Source organism: Bubalus kerabau, chromosome 22 (genome assembly GCF_029407905.1).
Source record: "Bubalus kerabau isolate K-KA32 ecotype Philippines breed swamp buffalo chromosome 22, PCC_UOA_SB_1v2, whole genome shotgun sequence".
Classification (NCBI taxonomy): domain Eukaryota; kingdom Metazoa; phylum Chordata; class Mammalia; order Artiodactyla; family Bovidae; genus Bubalus; species Bubalus kerabau.
The window spans coordinates 38091425-38106504 of record NC_073645.1 but is presented as its reverse complement, the minus strand read 5'-3'; the positions used below and the strand labels follow the sequence as shown (position 1 = coordinate 38106504).

General features: G+C 34.4%; 1 protein-coding gene and 1 non-coding gene across 2 annotated transcripts in view; one reads left to right on the top strand and one right to left on the bottom strand.

Annotated features, from left to right (window-relative positions):
- Positions 1–15080, bottom strand: part of ATRNL1 (attractin like 1) — an 802696-nt gene that overhangs the window by 499179 nt on the left and 288437 nt on the right. The window contains exons 23-24 of the mRNA XM_055559801.1: positions 9252–9330; positions 7211–7368 (exon numbers count right to left, since the gene is read on the bottom strand). Of these exons, the coding sequence (XP_055415776.1) occupies positions 7211–7368; positions 9252–9330 (237 nt within the window). The remainder of the gene's footprint in view (positions 1–7210; positions 7369–9251; positions 9331–15080) is intronic.
- On the top strand, positions 11578–11649 carry TRNAF-GAA (transfer RNA phenylalanine (anticodon GAA)). The gene has a single exon. It is a non-coding gene; the product is annotated as a tRNA-Phe (tRNA).

Below are 15080 nucleotides of genomic sequence, written 5' to 3'. Positions count from 1 at the left end.
AAATCCCATGGGCGGAGGAGCCTGGTGGGCTGCAGGCCATGGGGTCGCTAAGAGTTGGATACAACTGAGCGACTTCACTTTCACTTTTCACTTTCCTGCACTGGAGAAGGAAATGGCAACCCACTCCAGTGTTCTTGCCTGGAGAATCCCAGGGACAGGGGAGCCTGGTGGGCTGCCGTCTGTGGGGTCGTACAGAGTCGGACATGACTGAAGCGACTTAGCAGCAGTAGCAACAGCTTAGATAGTAGGAAATGATAGTAAACACTGCTATATTTAAAACAGATAATCAACAAATACCTACTATATAGCACAGGGAAGCTGCTCAATATTCTGTAGTAGCCTAAATGGGAAAAGAATTTGAAAAAGAATAGATACATGTGTATGAACTGGATCACTTTGCTGTATACCTGAAACTAACACAACATTGTTTGTCTACCATATTCCAATATGAAATAAAATCTTTAAAAGTCTGGATTTACAAAAAAAAGAAAAAGAAATGATGAATGCTGGACACAATAAGTATGTAGGTAAACGAGAAAATGTTTTCTTACTTTTAATATCTCTGAATAAATCTGACTGTATCAAAACTACTAAAAGTATAACAAGAGTTTTATAAAATATGAAGCAATAAAATAGATTCAACAATGACACAAAGGCCAGGGGGAAGGAAATGAAAGCAGACTGCTTTAAGGTTAATGCACACAAAGAAATGAGTGATATTATATTACTTAAACACAGACAATAAAAAATTTAAGATGTACAAAATGTTACAAAATACCCACTAAAATAACACAACATAGAATTGCTGCTAATAAGCCAACAATAAAATGAAATCAAGAAAAAAATGTTAAATTCAGAAGAATAAGCACAATAAAGGAAAGAACAAACAATGGACAAATAAGAAAAATAGAAAACAAATAATGATATGTTAGATTTAAACCCCAAAATATACAGTAATATCCCAAAGATACTCTAGGTTCAGTTCAGGACCACTGAAATAAGGCAAATATTGCAATAAAGCATTTCACATCATTTTTTTGTTTTTTTAGTGCATATAAAAATTATATTTGTACTATACTATAGTCTACCAAGTGTACAATAGCACTAACCTAAAAAAAAATGTACATAGCTAAATTAAAAAAAATATTTATTGCTGAAAAGTAGCCATCACCTGAGCCTTCAGTGAATCCTAGTACTAACATTAATGGAGAAGGCAATGGCACCCCACTCCAGTACTCTTGCCTGGAAAATCCATGGACGGCAGAGCCTGGTGGGCTGCAGTCCATGGGGTCGCTAAGAGTCGGACATGACTGAGCGACTTTACTTTGACTTTTCCCTTTCATGCATTGGAGAAGGAAATGGCAACCCACTCCAGTGTTCTTGCCTAGAGAATTCTAGGGACAGGGGAGCCTGGTCGGCTGCCGTCTGTGGGGTCGCACAGAGTCGGACACGACTGAAGCGACTTAGCAGCAGCAGCAACTAACATTAAAAATGACTGACCACAGATCACATAACTAATAACAGTGAAAAACTCTGAAATATGAGAATTACCAAAATGTGACACAGAGACACAGAGTGAGGAAATGCTTTTTGAAAAATGGCATCTGCAGACTTTCTCAATTCATTGTTGCCAAAAACTTCAATTCATAAGAAATATAATGTCTGCAAACTGCAATAAAAGAAAGCACAATAAAATGAGGTATGCCTATAAATACATATATACATTACATGCATATGGATAAGGATTGGATAAAAAAAGACATAACTATATGCTGTCTAAAATAATCTACTTTAAATATAAAAACACAAATAGGTTAAAGTAGAAGGATGAAAAAATGACACAGCATTCTAGTAATATTTTTTAAAAGCTGGAGTGACTACACTTTTTATACTTGGCAAAATAAATTTTGAAGCAAAGAATATTACCAGGGATTCAGAAACCAATTTCCTAATGATAAAGAGGTCAAGTCATCAATTGAGCAAGAAGACATTAAAAACCCTAAACAATTATCTAAGTAAGAGAGTTTCAAAACACATGAAGTAAAAATTGCTAGAAGAACAAATAACCTAATCTAAAATTATGGTCAGAGATTGCCACACTTATTCTTCAAACTGACAGAACATCAATGTGGACACTAGACAACTTGAAAAAGTTGACCCAACTGATCTCTGTAGAAGACTTCACCCAACAAGAGCAAAGGACATTTGCAACTGCCCCAGGAACATTGACCAAAACAGATTCATATTCAGGTGATAGGATCTTTGGAAGATGATTAGACAGGTCATGAGAGTGGATTGGTCATGAGGGTGGGTGGTCATGAATGTGGTTAGTGCTCCTATAAAAGAGGTCCCACAGAGCTCCCCATCACCTTCCCTTATGTGAGGGCACGGGAATCATCACCAAAATCCGACCATTCCATTCTGGTGCTTTGATCCTGGACTTCCCACCTCCAGAACGGTGAATAACAAATTTCTGTTGTTTATAAGCTACTTAGTCAATGGTATTTTTTCATAGCTGCCCAATGGACTAAGACATTAGGTTTATTCATTTTCTATTGCTGCTGCTGTTGTTCAGTCGCTAAGTTGCATCCAACTCTTTGTGACCCCATGGACTGCAGCATGCAGGGCGTCACTGTCCTTCACTATCTCTGGAATTTCCTCAAATTCATATCCATTGAGTTGGTGATGCTATCTAGCTATCTCATCCTCTGCCGCCCTCTTCTCCTTTTGCCTTCAATCTTTCCCAGAATCAGGGTCTTTTCCAATGAGTTGCTCTATGCATCACGTGGCCAAAGTGCTGGAGCTTCAGCTTCAACATCAGTCCTTCCAATGAATATTCAGGGTTGATTTCCTTTAGGATTAATTTAGAAGAAATGGAGTCGCCCTCATGGTCAACAAAAGAGTCTGAAATGCAGTACTTGGGTGCAATCTCAAAAATGACAGAATGAACTCAGTTCACTTCCAAGGCAAACCATTCAACATCACAGTAATCCAAGTCTATGCCCCAACTGCTGATGCCAAAGAAGCTGAAGTTGACTGGTTCTATGAAGACCTATAAGACCTTCTAGAACTAACACCAAAAAAAAGATGTCTTTTTCACCATAGGGGGCTGGAATGCAAAAGTAGGAAGTCAAGAGAGAGCTGGAGTAACTGGCAAGTTTGGCCTTGGAGTCAAAATGAAGCAGGGCAAAGGCTAAGAGAGTGTTGCCAACAGAATGCACTGGTCATAGCAAACACCCTCTTCCAACAATACAAGAGACGACTCTATTCATGGACATCGGCAAATGGTCAATACCAAAATTAGGTAGATTATATTCTTTGCACCCGAAGATGGAGAAGCAAAAACAAGACCTGGAGCTGACTGTGGTTCAGATCATTAGCTCCTTACTGCAAAATTCAGGTTTAAATTGAAGAAAGTAGAGAAAATCATTAGGCTAAACAAGTATGACCTAAAGCAAATCTCCTATGATTATACAGTGGAGGTGATGAACAGATTCAAGGGGTTAGATCTGATAGAAAGAGTGCCTGAAGAACTATGAACAGAGATTTGTAACACTGTATAGGAGGCAGTGACCAAAACCATCCCAAAGAAAAAGAAATGGAAGAAGGCAAAGTGGTTGTCCGAGGAGCATTACAAATAGCTGAAGAAAGAAGAGAAGTGAAAAGCAAGGGAGAAAGGGAAAGATATACCCAAGTGAATGCAGAATTCCAGAGATTAGTAAGGAGAAATAAGAAGGCCTTCTTAAGTGAACAATTCAAAAAAGTAGAGGAAAACAACAGAACGGGAAAACCAGAGATCTCTTCAAGAAAACTGGAGAGATCAAATGAACATTTCTATTGCTGAGTAACCAATAAGAGCAGTCGTAGTGGCTTAAGACAAATCACATTTACTATCTCATAGTTCTGTATGTAAGAACTCTGACAGAAGTTTCAGTGGACTAAGATCAAGGTGTCAGCGAGCCACATTTCTTTTTAGAGGCTCTAATGACGAATCTGTTTCCTCAACTTTTCTAGCTTCTAGAGTCTATATTCCTTGGCTCGAGTCCCCTTCCAAGCAATGTTGTTCTGGTCTGACCATTCTCCCATAAGCACATCAGCCTCTGACCCTGACCTCAGCCAAATAAAGGTCATAATAAGGACTCATGTAGTTAGGTTGAGTCCACCTCAGTAACTTGGAGTAATCGTCCTAATGTACCAAACTTAATCCATCTTCAAGTCTTCTGTCCATGTAAGGTAATATTTACACAGGTACCAGAGATTAGAATGCGATCACCTTTGCGGAGCCATTATTATGTCAAACACTTGGAACCATAAAATAAGTCTTGACAAATCTTTAAAAATTCAATATGTGACAGAAGCACTTCTAGACATTCTCTAAATAGTTGGAAATACAGTATCTCACTTCTAAATACCCCATTGATCAAGGAAGAAATCAAAAAGAAAATTAGAAAGCATTTACCGGAAGAAAACAGAAAAAGAAGAGCAAATGAATGTCAAGGAAGTACAAGAAAAGGAATAGTTTAAAAGAAGTAATTAATGAAATAAAATATAGAAAAGTAAATGAACTTGCTAACTCTTTAGCCAGACTGAACAAGATAAAAAATGAGAACGTGGAAACTAATTATCAGTTTCAGGAATTAGATGATACCAGTGGGTAATATGTGAATATTATGAAAAATCTTTTGCCAACAAATTACACAAAATAGCCAAAATGGGAAATATACAACTGAAAGACATAAACTGATACAGTTCACTCAAGAAAAATAGAGATAACCAGAAAAGTTCTCAATCCATAAGAGAAATTCAATTTGTAGTTAAAACATTTCGACAAAGAAAATCTCAAGTTCAAATAAACCCAATGTTGAATTCTAACACAAATTTAAAAACATATATATAGAGATTATATATCAATAGCTTTAGAAAATTACAGAGGAAAGAACACGTCCCAATTTACTTTGTAAGGCCAGTAGCACCATCCTACAAAGTTAGTAAGACTGCATGAATAGAAAACTACAGACTAATTTGCCCCAAAAACATAGGCATAAAAATATGTAAAATTTCAACAAGTTGAATCCAGCAATATATTAAAAGTTGTAATAAAAAATGACTAAGTGGAGCTTACCCCTCTTTACCAAGATTGGCTGACCATTCAAAAATAAATCAATGTAGCTCAATTCTATTAGCAAACAGATCTCAATTAAAATAATTTTACCATTTTTACACTTAAAAACAAAGTTTATTATAGTTGTATAAACATACACACATACTCATAAGCCTTAATAGTAACATAACATATTCCACAGGATTGATATAATGATTTTACTCAAAGAGTAGGAATTAGGATGTACTTATCTTGACCATCACAGTTATTTTCAACATCTTATTACTTTGGGAAAGTGGGATATTTTAATTTCATTATAGAAATTCTGATTTGGCTCCCAGAACACATTACTAGTATGATCTCAAAAGAAAATCCAATTTAGAAAGTTAATTTCTAATCATTAAATATTCATGAACATTCTAAAGTGTGTAATTTGCTTAAAAATAAAATATAATTAGATAGCCATGAAATAAAGGGCAGGAAACAATCAGAAATATAGCAATTCTTTCAATTTTAATTACTATTTAATAAGCTCATGGATGAGCCTTTTGTCACCTTCAATCATAATCTGAATAAAACAAATGAAATCTGATTAATATTTCTATATAAATCATAAAAAATAAAATGATACCTCTAGCATCCTAAAGGTCAAAATTCTAAAAACCCATAAGAATATCATGTATGAAATGAGTTGCCAGTCCAGGTTCGATGCACGATACTGGATGCTAGGGGCTGGTGCACTGGGACGACCCAGAGGGATGGAATGGGGAGGGAGGAGGGAGGAGGGTTCAGGATGGGGAACACATGTATACCTGTGGCAGATTCATTTTGATATTTGGCAAAACTAATACAGTTATGTAAAGTTTAAAAATAAAATAAAATTAAAAAAAAAAAAAAGAAAACATTTCTGGCATTTTTTTACTATATTAACGTCTAATTCAATCACAATAAAGAAGTAAATTTATCAAATTAATTATCATTGCTACTTACTAAGTAGTAATTTATACTAATATTTCTTGAACAAGTAAGTAATTTCCTCAATTTAGACATGAAATCAACCTTACAAATCAAAATTTTTCAAGCAAATATACAATTTTTAAAAGTCACTCTGTCTTCCCGCAAATCACATAGAAATTGATAAAGCATGCAAGAATTTTCTAGTCACAAATAAAAAATGGCCATTTATTAATAAAAAAGAATAAATTATCTGTAATTTTTTTAAAGATAACAAAACATAACAGCTCAGCACAGGGTTTGGCACACATGGGCTATTTAATAAACTAATCTGAACTCAATCTAATCATACAATCATAAAAGAATGAATAAATAAATCTAAACATTTTAACACGTAGATATTTCTTTCATAAAAGAATAAATTAAGAATACACACCTTGACTATTTTAAGATAGTAAGAATATCCTAAATGTCCCTAGCAATAAATCAGAAGCGTTTAGCAGTCTATCACTGAACACAATAAAAATAAAATATATAACATACACAGAGTACATAAAGAAATCAGTAGTGAGAAGTAGTGAGCCTTAAAGAACTAACTGTAAGGTACTGCTAGTTCTAAATTTTTCATGATGATTTGAATTATGTTCAGTATATAATAAATATTGCTAAAAACAGTCAATGATTTCAAGAGGGACTATAAGAAAATAATATCTATTTAACCCTCAAAGAATGAAATTAATCAGAAAATATAAATGTCATAGTTATTTCAAGTTCTGATACATTTTTTAAGAATATAATCACATTGAAAAATTAGTACATACTTATTCAGTTCAGTTCAGTCGCTCAGTCGTGTCTGACTCTTTGCGACCCCATGAATCGCAGCACGCCAGGCCTCCATGTCCATCACCAACTCCCGGAGTTTATCCAAACTCATGTCCATACTTATTAGTACATATTCAATATTATTTGTTCAAACATTTTTTACGAAGACATTAATCATCACAGACACCCACTATATCCTTTTTATGAAGGTTCAGTACATGCTTTACATTGTGCAAAATATAGAAACCTTTATCACCTCTTTGAACAAAAACAGCATTCTTTTTCATATGAAAATATTCAGTGTTCATTAGATTAAATACTGTTAACACTTACCTGTATTTTAATAGGCCATGAAAAGTTGCTGACGTATACATAGAACGTAATGTTTGGATTGCTTCTAAAGTTAAATTTTTCATAGGAAAAACTATCTCTGTATTCTTTTATATTAGTCTTGGAAACTATAGGAGTCTCCTCTCCAGATATTGTTCCAGCTAAAAATGTAAATAATAACAAATTTAAATAATTTATATTAAGGAAACATATCTTTATTAATGTAACACTTACATGTATATGATATTTACTTACTTTTTGTAACTGTGCTTATAAGGACATAACTATCCAAATTAACTCATGTTTATAATTTAGAATGACAAGGAAGAAATAAGATTTGTCATAAATATAATGGAAACAGATTTAGTATAAAAACTATTTTTTAAAATAATACCAATTATTTTAAGTGTTACATACTAGGAACTGGCTTACAGACTTTACATTCTCTTCTAATAAAAACTTTATTCCATAGGTATTCCATCTCTGTTTTTCAAATTGGAAACCGAACTTCAGAAAGATGAAAACATTTGCCTCAAGTTTGTAGCTACTAAACAGTAAAGTCCTCTTTGGAACTCAAGTAATACATAGCTTCAGGAACTGATGTTTCACTACTTATTTCTCCACAGAGCCTTTCAAAACAAAATATGTCTTAATCCAATTAAAAAACGGAAAAGAAATCAATTTTTTTTTGTTTACCACGTATTGAACCATCACTACTTTGAATAAAGTGGAAAGAAGATGTAATTTAAAACATGAGCTAAAAATTCAATTAGTTAAGCACATATTGAGTACTCAATAAATATTTACTAAAATTAACCAAATGGAAGAAAGAGTTAAGAATAGTTAGGATACTGAGCAACTGAATTATTTTCTAACTGATCATCTGTTCCAAAATTACTATGAATACTTTTTTAAAATGCAGGTTTCCTGGTGACATCTTCCAAAACTAATAAATCAAAATATCTAAGACCTGGTTTTGAGAATCTGAAAGTTACAAGTAATCTCTTGCATACTGAAGGCACTGTTCTAAAGTGGTAACTGAGGTTTTATATATTTTTGTTGCCAAATTTTAAAACTCTTGTAGGGTCAATTTGTTATGCAGAATTTCAAATTAACAGTACAAGTTATCATGAATTCATAGTTAATGAAACTTACAGTGCCAAGAGTTTACTATATGTTTATACTATTGTAACAAAATATGTACATATGTATCTAAAGTTTTCAATTCTTATATATGTAATATAAAAACTGGAATTGCAAAGACCCCTTCTCATTTGAATTATGTTTCTATTATTCTATTAATACTTATTAAAATAGCACGATTTAATTTTAAGAAATCAAATATGGATTTCTAAGGATTCCTATATTTTCTTTAAAAGTTTACAGTATTTTTACGCAACAGTATATACCCTTTATAGAGAAAGCAGAAATACAGCATTTCTTTAAGACAGCAAACATACTTTTTCATAATCCAACATACAGATTTGTACTTTTTGTATTTCTTAAAAGTTAGCAATTTCAATTTATAAACCTTATTATGGAAGAAATATTAAGTGTAGAGTTTTTTAACCCTCTCTCAGAACCAAATCCAACAATGGTAGGGGGTATAAATCCAAGCTTAAAGGTAATAGGTAAGTTGGTAATTTACCAACATACACAGACAATTTGTTGTTTTATATCAATATTAAAGTTATTAAACTTATAGCTTCAATGGTGAATCAAATAATTGAAATGTCAGTCTCTTTAGTCATTAAAGAAGTAGTTTGTCTTAATTAAAATCACAGGAATTCATAACACTGCCATAAAAAAAGTAGTGTAAAATATCTGTTATCTACCTAATATTAACCGAATTAGGGAGAAAGTTAACAGAATAATGATATTTTATTAATAACGCTACTTAATAGTTTTACCTAAAACAGCACGAAGATTCTGGCATATAATATTTTTATTTCAATTATTTAAATTAACAGTAGAAAGGTCATATTAGAAACCTAACGTATATAGGAACAGAAGCAAAAGACACACGACAACAAAATTCTCTTACCTGTTGAACCAACCGACCATGTAATGTTGAGATTAAAGTTGTTTGATGCATTAATTGAAATATCCAAATTTTTGTTTGACTACCAAGAAAGAAAACATGAAGATTTAAAAAACAGAATTATACAAGATGTTATCTTTAATGTTTTAATTATGTCCATGCTATGTTTCTCTAACTGTGACCATTAAGTCAATAGTTAAGCGAGAAAGTGTAGATGCCAATTACACTTTTTTAATGAAAAAAAAAAAAAAGGTGATAAAATCAAAGGTATATTTAAAGTTCCCATTTATCTTTCCTACTGTAACCTGGTCTTCCACATGTAGCCAGAGGCTGCTATAATTCAATACTTGTATTTTGATTTTCTTGGCTTACCTGTAGTTAATATTTAAATGATATGGGTTTGGTTAGTCCAAAGTTATGTCACAGCAATGGATGATTGTTTTGTTGAAAGATTTCATGTTAGCTGCATATAGTATTAGTATATACACATTTTTCGGTGGAAAAAAAATACTTGAAATGTAAAATTTAGAGGTAAAAGTTATAAACCTACTTGGGGAAAAAGAGGGGATCAAGTCATATAAATATCTGTCGAGAGGAGCACTGAAGAATTTTATATTGATCAACCTGCATCTTGTCATTAATTTAATTGTACAGAAGCAAATACCCAAGAGATTTCTTTAAATGTTATTTGCTATTATCCTACTCCAAGAGACGAGGAACAAAAATTACGTATGATTATAACTATCAGGACTTGCAGAAAAGAATAGAAAGACAGTCATATTGAATAGCTTTAGCTACAGATTTTGAGTGTGCTTTGCTGTGTTTTAAATATACAGAGACTCTTAGAAAAAGCTGTGTTACTGAGACCTAGCTACTAAAATAATTAAAATTAGTACCTTGATATTACAACTTTTTCTAAATAAGAATAAGAAAGCCAATAGAAAACATATCGCCAATTTTCTGAGTGGCTCTTAGAGAAAGTAAGTCTATAAGCAATTAAGTGCCCCATATCTGATAGAAATAGTGTTAGGAAGAAACTGACAGAAGGACATGGTTGTTCCCTGATACGGGAGGAGTAAGAAGAAGCATGATAAAAGGCAAGGGCTGCTGGGTGATGTGTGACAGTCATTCCATATAAATGATACATCAAGACCCAATTATTTAACCTCAAATAAAAACTACTCTCGGAGAAGGCAATGGCACCCCACTCCAGCACTCTTGCCTGGAAAACCCCATGGACGGAGGAGCCTGGGAGGCTGCAGTCCATGGGGTCGCTAAGAGTCCGATAGGACTGAGCGACTTCACTTTCACTTTTCACTTTCACGCATTGGGGAAGGAAATGGCAACCCACTCCAGTGTTCTTGCCTGGAGAATCCCAGGGACAGTGGAGCCTGGTGGGCTGCTGTCTATGGGGTCGCACAGAGTCGGATACGACTGAAGCGACTTAGCAGCAGCAGCAGCAAAAGCTACTCTAAGCGATTGCTATAGAGACAGGGACAGCTGGGCCTCTATTAAAAACTACTAACAATGTTCCATAATCATTGAAAGATACTCTCTTCAAAGTTTCCAGGAAGCAAATATAAACTCAACAAGAATGGTCATCTTGAAAGAGCCTACAAAATAAAATGTGTGGTAGTAAGGCTGAACAATTTTGCCACATAGACTTTTCAGGGTAGTGCTCATTACTACTGAAGAGATAACATCGGAGAATTTGAAGTGATCAAAGAAAAACAAGGCCTGGAGTTTAAAAATATACAGTATTTGAGAAGGGCATTATATTATCCATCAGAGTCATATTTGTAACTGGCCACAAACATAAGAAGGAAGTTAATTTACTGAGTTCTATTGGTAAGCTATTAAAATATTCTCTAATATGTACCACAAAACTTTCAAACTTCTTAAGACCTTTGCACTTTTTAAAGATATGAAAACAGACGACACTGATTCAAAAATAATGCCAATATTAATGACTCAAGTAATAAATGCAAAAAGCTTTTGTCAGTCTGCAAATAAATCTGTCTAACAGACTGCATTATTCAGGTGTGGTAATAACATCTATTTCATCATACTTGTAATGCTGCATTAAGGAGAACCCAGATATGAAAAGAAAAAATTTCTTTGGTAATAAATACTGATTTACTCCATCAATAATGAACTAACCAGACCCAAAAACCAATCACTGCTTCATATTAATTAAATCGTGTTCATGAGGCAATGAAGTGAATTTGCAGAGTATTCATTGTTGAGTCGGATAAGCTTGGGTTCAAATCTTAGACCTTTAATGTACATGCGTATTGATTTAGAGAGAGCTACCCTTATCCTTGGGGCTTCCCTGGTGGCTCAGAGGTTAAAGCGTCTGCCTGAAATGCGGGAGACCTGGGTTCGATCCCTGGTTTGGGAAGATCCCCTGGAGAAGGAAATGGCAACCCACTCCAATATTCTTGCCTGGAGAATCCCATGGACGGAGGAGCCTGGAGGGCTACAGTCCATGGGGTCGCAAAGAGTCACACATGACTGGGCAACTTCACTTTCTTTTCACCCTTATCCTTCCTGAAAATTAGCTTTCTTATCTCTAAAATGGGATTCTCTGGTAGTTCAGTGGTAAAGAATCTGACTGCCAATGCAGGGGATGGAGGTTCGATCCCTGGGTTGAGAAGATCCCCTGGAGAAGAAAATGGCAGTCCCCTTCAGTATTCTTGCCTGGGGAATCCCATAGACAGAGGAGTCTGGCAGGCCCCAGTGCATGGGGTCACAAAAATATTGGACATGACTTAGCAACTAAACAACAACAGTCTCTAAAATGGGAATATCGTGACTTCCCTAAAGACTTTTTGGGGAAAATTAAACAAGATAATTTCTCAAAAAACTTATCATGGTTTCAGGCCACCGTGCTGATAATGGTCGTTTTGTTGATATTATTAGTTCTGGGGACACAGGATTTCTTCTTTTCCTTCTCCTTTTTCATCTTCCTTTTTACTAGAGGACTCAGAAAGAAGGCATGACTGCTGACCTCTGAGAAAGGTTGACTTTCTTTATTATTAATCAACTAGTAAAAAAAAAAGTTGTTTTCTATGAAAACAAAACATGGTAGAAACAGTGCACCCCTAAGAAAGCTTAAATCATTATTTTTATCATGAAATTGCATCTTAGTAATTGTGTGTGTCTTATTTTGTGTCAGGGAAATTTGAGAATAACTGCTATTATTACTAAAAAAGGTCACACAAAATTTCCAACTGATATAGAAAACTATAAAACTTTTCTTGAAATTTTACTTCATCCTCTCAAGTTAAGGCATTACTGAATATATGGTACTATAACTAAAGCCCTACAAAATATATTTAAGGTTAAGGAAAATATGCTGGACTCCAAGAAGTAATACTGTGACTACCACAGTAAGTGAAAAAATTAGTCATTTAGAACATTGTTGTCAGACATGGTTAAGTTCAGCAAGATCAAATTATACAAGAAACTACTCCAGAAATTGTTAACATGAAAGTCTTGGCTGAAGATGACATATAGTATGTTAGAATTAAATTTGTTTTCAGAATGTAATAAATGCATAAAAATGAAAGTACTTCATTTTTGTAGAAGAGGCCCAGAATAACAATACATGTTAATTTCAGAAATTGTTCCAAGTTGCATTTCTCTTTAATTATAAATTGTATGCATAGATATATACATAATTATAAACTACTTATAATGATGTTACAAGCATTCTTAGCGGTACTAAGATATGATAGTTTAGTGTCCATCAGTTTCTCAAAACATGTGTCTGGGCTCTTGGTTTCAACTGAACAAAACAGCAGAAAGTGAAACTGAAAGCTGTGATACTGTAAGAATTCAAGGATTTCTGGGACTTGAAAGAGGAGAATAGTCAAGAGAGAAACAAACTAGAATTATGGCTAATCTGAGCTTATTTGTATGACACCATGTACTCTTGCCTGGAAAATCCCATGGACGGAGAAGCCTGGTGGGCTGCAGTCCATGGGGTCACGAAGAGTCCGGCACGACTGAGCAACTTCACTTTCACATTTCACTTTCATGCACTGGAGAAAGAAATGGCAACCCTCTCCAGTATTCTTGCCTGGAGAATCCCAGGGACAGGGGAGCCTGGTGGGCTGCCGTCTATGGGGTCGCACAGAGTCAGACACGACTGAAGCGACTTAGCAGCAGCAGCACGGATAATATTGGAGAGAAGTACTGTTCACACCTACATTGTGAGCCAGACATCCCACTTATATTATATTTCTTATATCCTCAATGAACTCCACAAGTTTGGAATTACTATTTATGAATAAAATTCTGATTCGTGCAACAATATGGATGAACATTGGAAACACTGAAACATTAAGCTACATGAAATAAATCAGAAATAGAAGTAAAAATGTTACATGATTACACACATGAGGTACCTGGAATATAGAGACAGAAAGTAGAATAAAGGTTTCCCAATAATGGGAGTAGGGGAGGAATAGAGAGTTATTACTTAATGGAAACAGAGATCCTACTTGGACTGATGAAATACAATAGCTTATTACAGGATAATGGATTGTGGTGATGGTTGTATAGCATTGTAAATTTACTTAAATGTCATGAAACTGTACACTTAAAAATGGTTAAAATATAATGCTTTACTATGATAAAAAAGTCTACAGTGTTTACAATGCATTTATTAAAGCACTCATTATACTAAAATTGTAGTTTCTGACATATTATTAATGTCTTCATAAAAATGCACGCCATCAGTGAAGAGTATTATCATGTAAAGAAAATATCTTCTAAAGTCCTTATTTAAAAATCAAAACTTTATACAAAGTTTTTATTTTAATAATAAAATGTTTTGTTTTTAAAAATACTCAGTGTGAAAAAATAACTATAAAATGCAACTTGTTATACTGGAGTGTGTTGCCATTTCCTACTCCAGGAAAAGTCAAAACATTAAATATAATCCCCAAAATGTAGGCATTCCTTAAAACCTAAGGACTAAGGAGGAACATAAAACGAACTTCTCTATCTTGGGGAAAGAGAGATCTAATTTACTAAAAAATGAAAATTTAAGCAATTACACTACTTGCTGGCAAGTTCAGTGAAACAATTTAGAGGAAAGAAGCTTGCAAATGTCAGGATACATTTTGAGGTTTCACCTATTTGAAAAACCATTAAAAAACATGACATGGGCTTAATAAGCTGAATTAAAGTATAGTTAGAATGAAGTACTACAGAAAGAGTGACATCAGCAAAATAGTGTAATAGGAAGTCCTAGCCCTCATCCCTGACAAAAACACCAATTTAACAATGATCTATGGACCAAATTACCGTTATGAGCAGACCAAAATCCAGTTAAGAAGTTGCAGTACAAAAATTAAGTGCAAAACTGAGAGTAGCTACAATATAATGCATAAAAAGAACAATTTCACTCTACCAAGGTCAGCAGCTCACCCCAGAGAGCACAGCTCAATATCAGAAAGACCAACATGGCCCATGACCGCTCCCTTAAGGGAAACAGAGTATAACATGTATCCAATATATTTGATCTTTATTTAAGGTTACTGCCCAAATGACCTGTTTCTGTCTCGACTGGACAGAAAGCACTGAAAAATCAAGCATAGTGTGGACATCTGACATCAGTTAAGAACAAACAAAAAGTGTGTGGCTCACTACAGCCAACATGACTCAGAAAGATTGGTAGAAGGTGCACAACTCTGAGAGTTCTCCCCCAGAAAAAAGTGTTAAGAGATACAAGCTTGCAAACAGCGTGTGCTAAGTTGCCTCAGTCCTGTCTGACTCTTTGTGATGCTATGGACTGGAGCCCACCAGGCTCCTCTGTCCAGG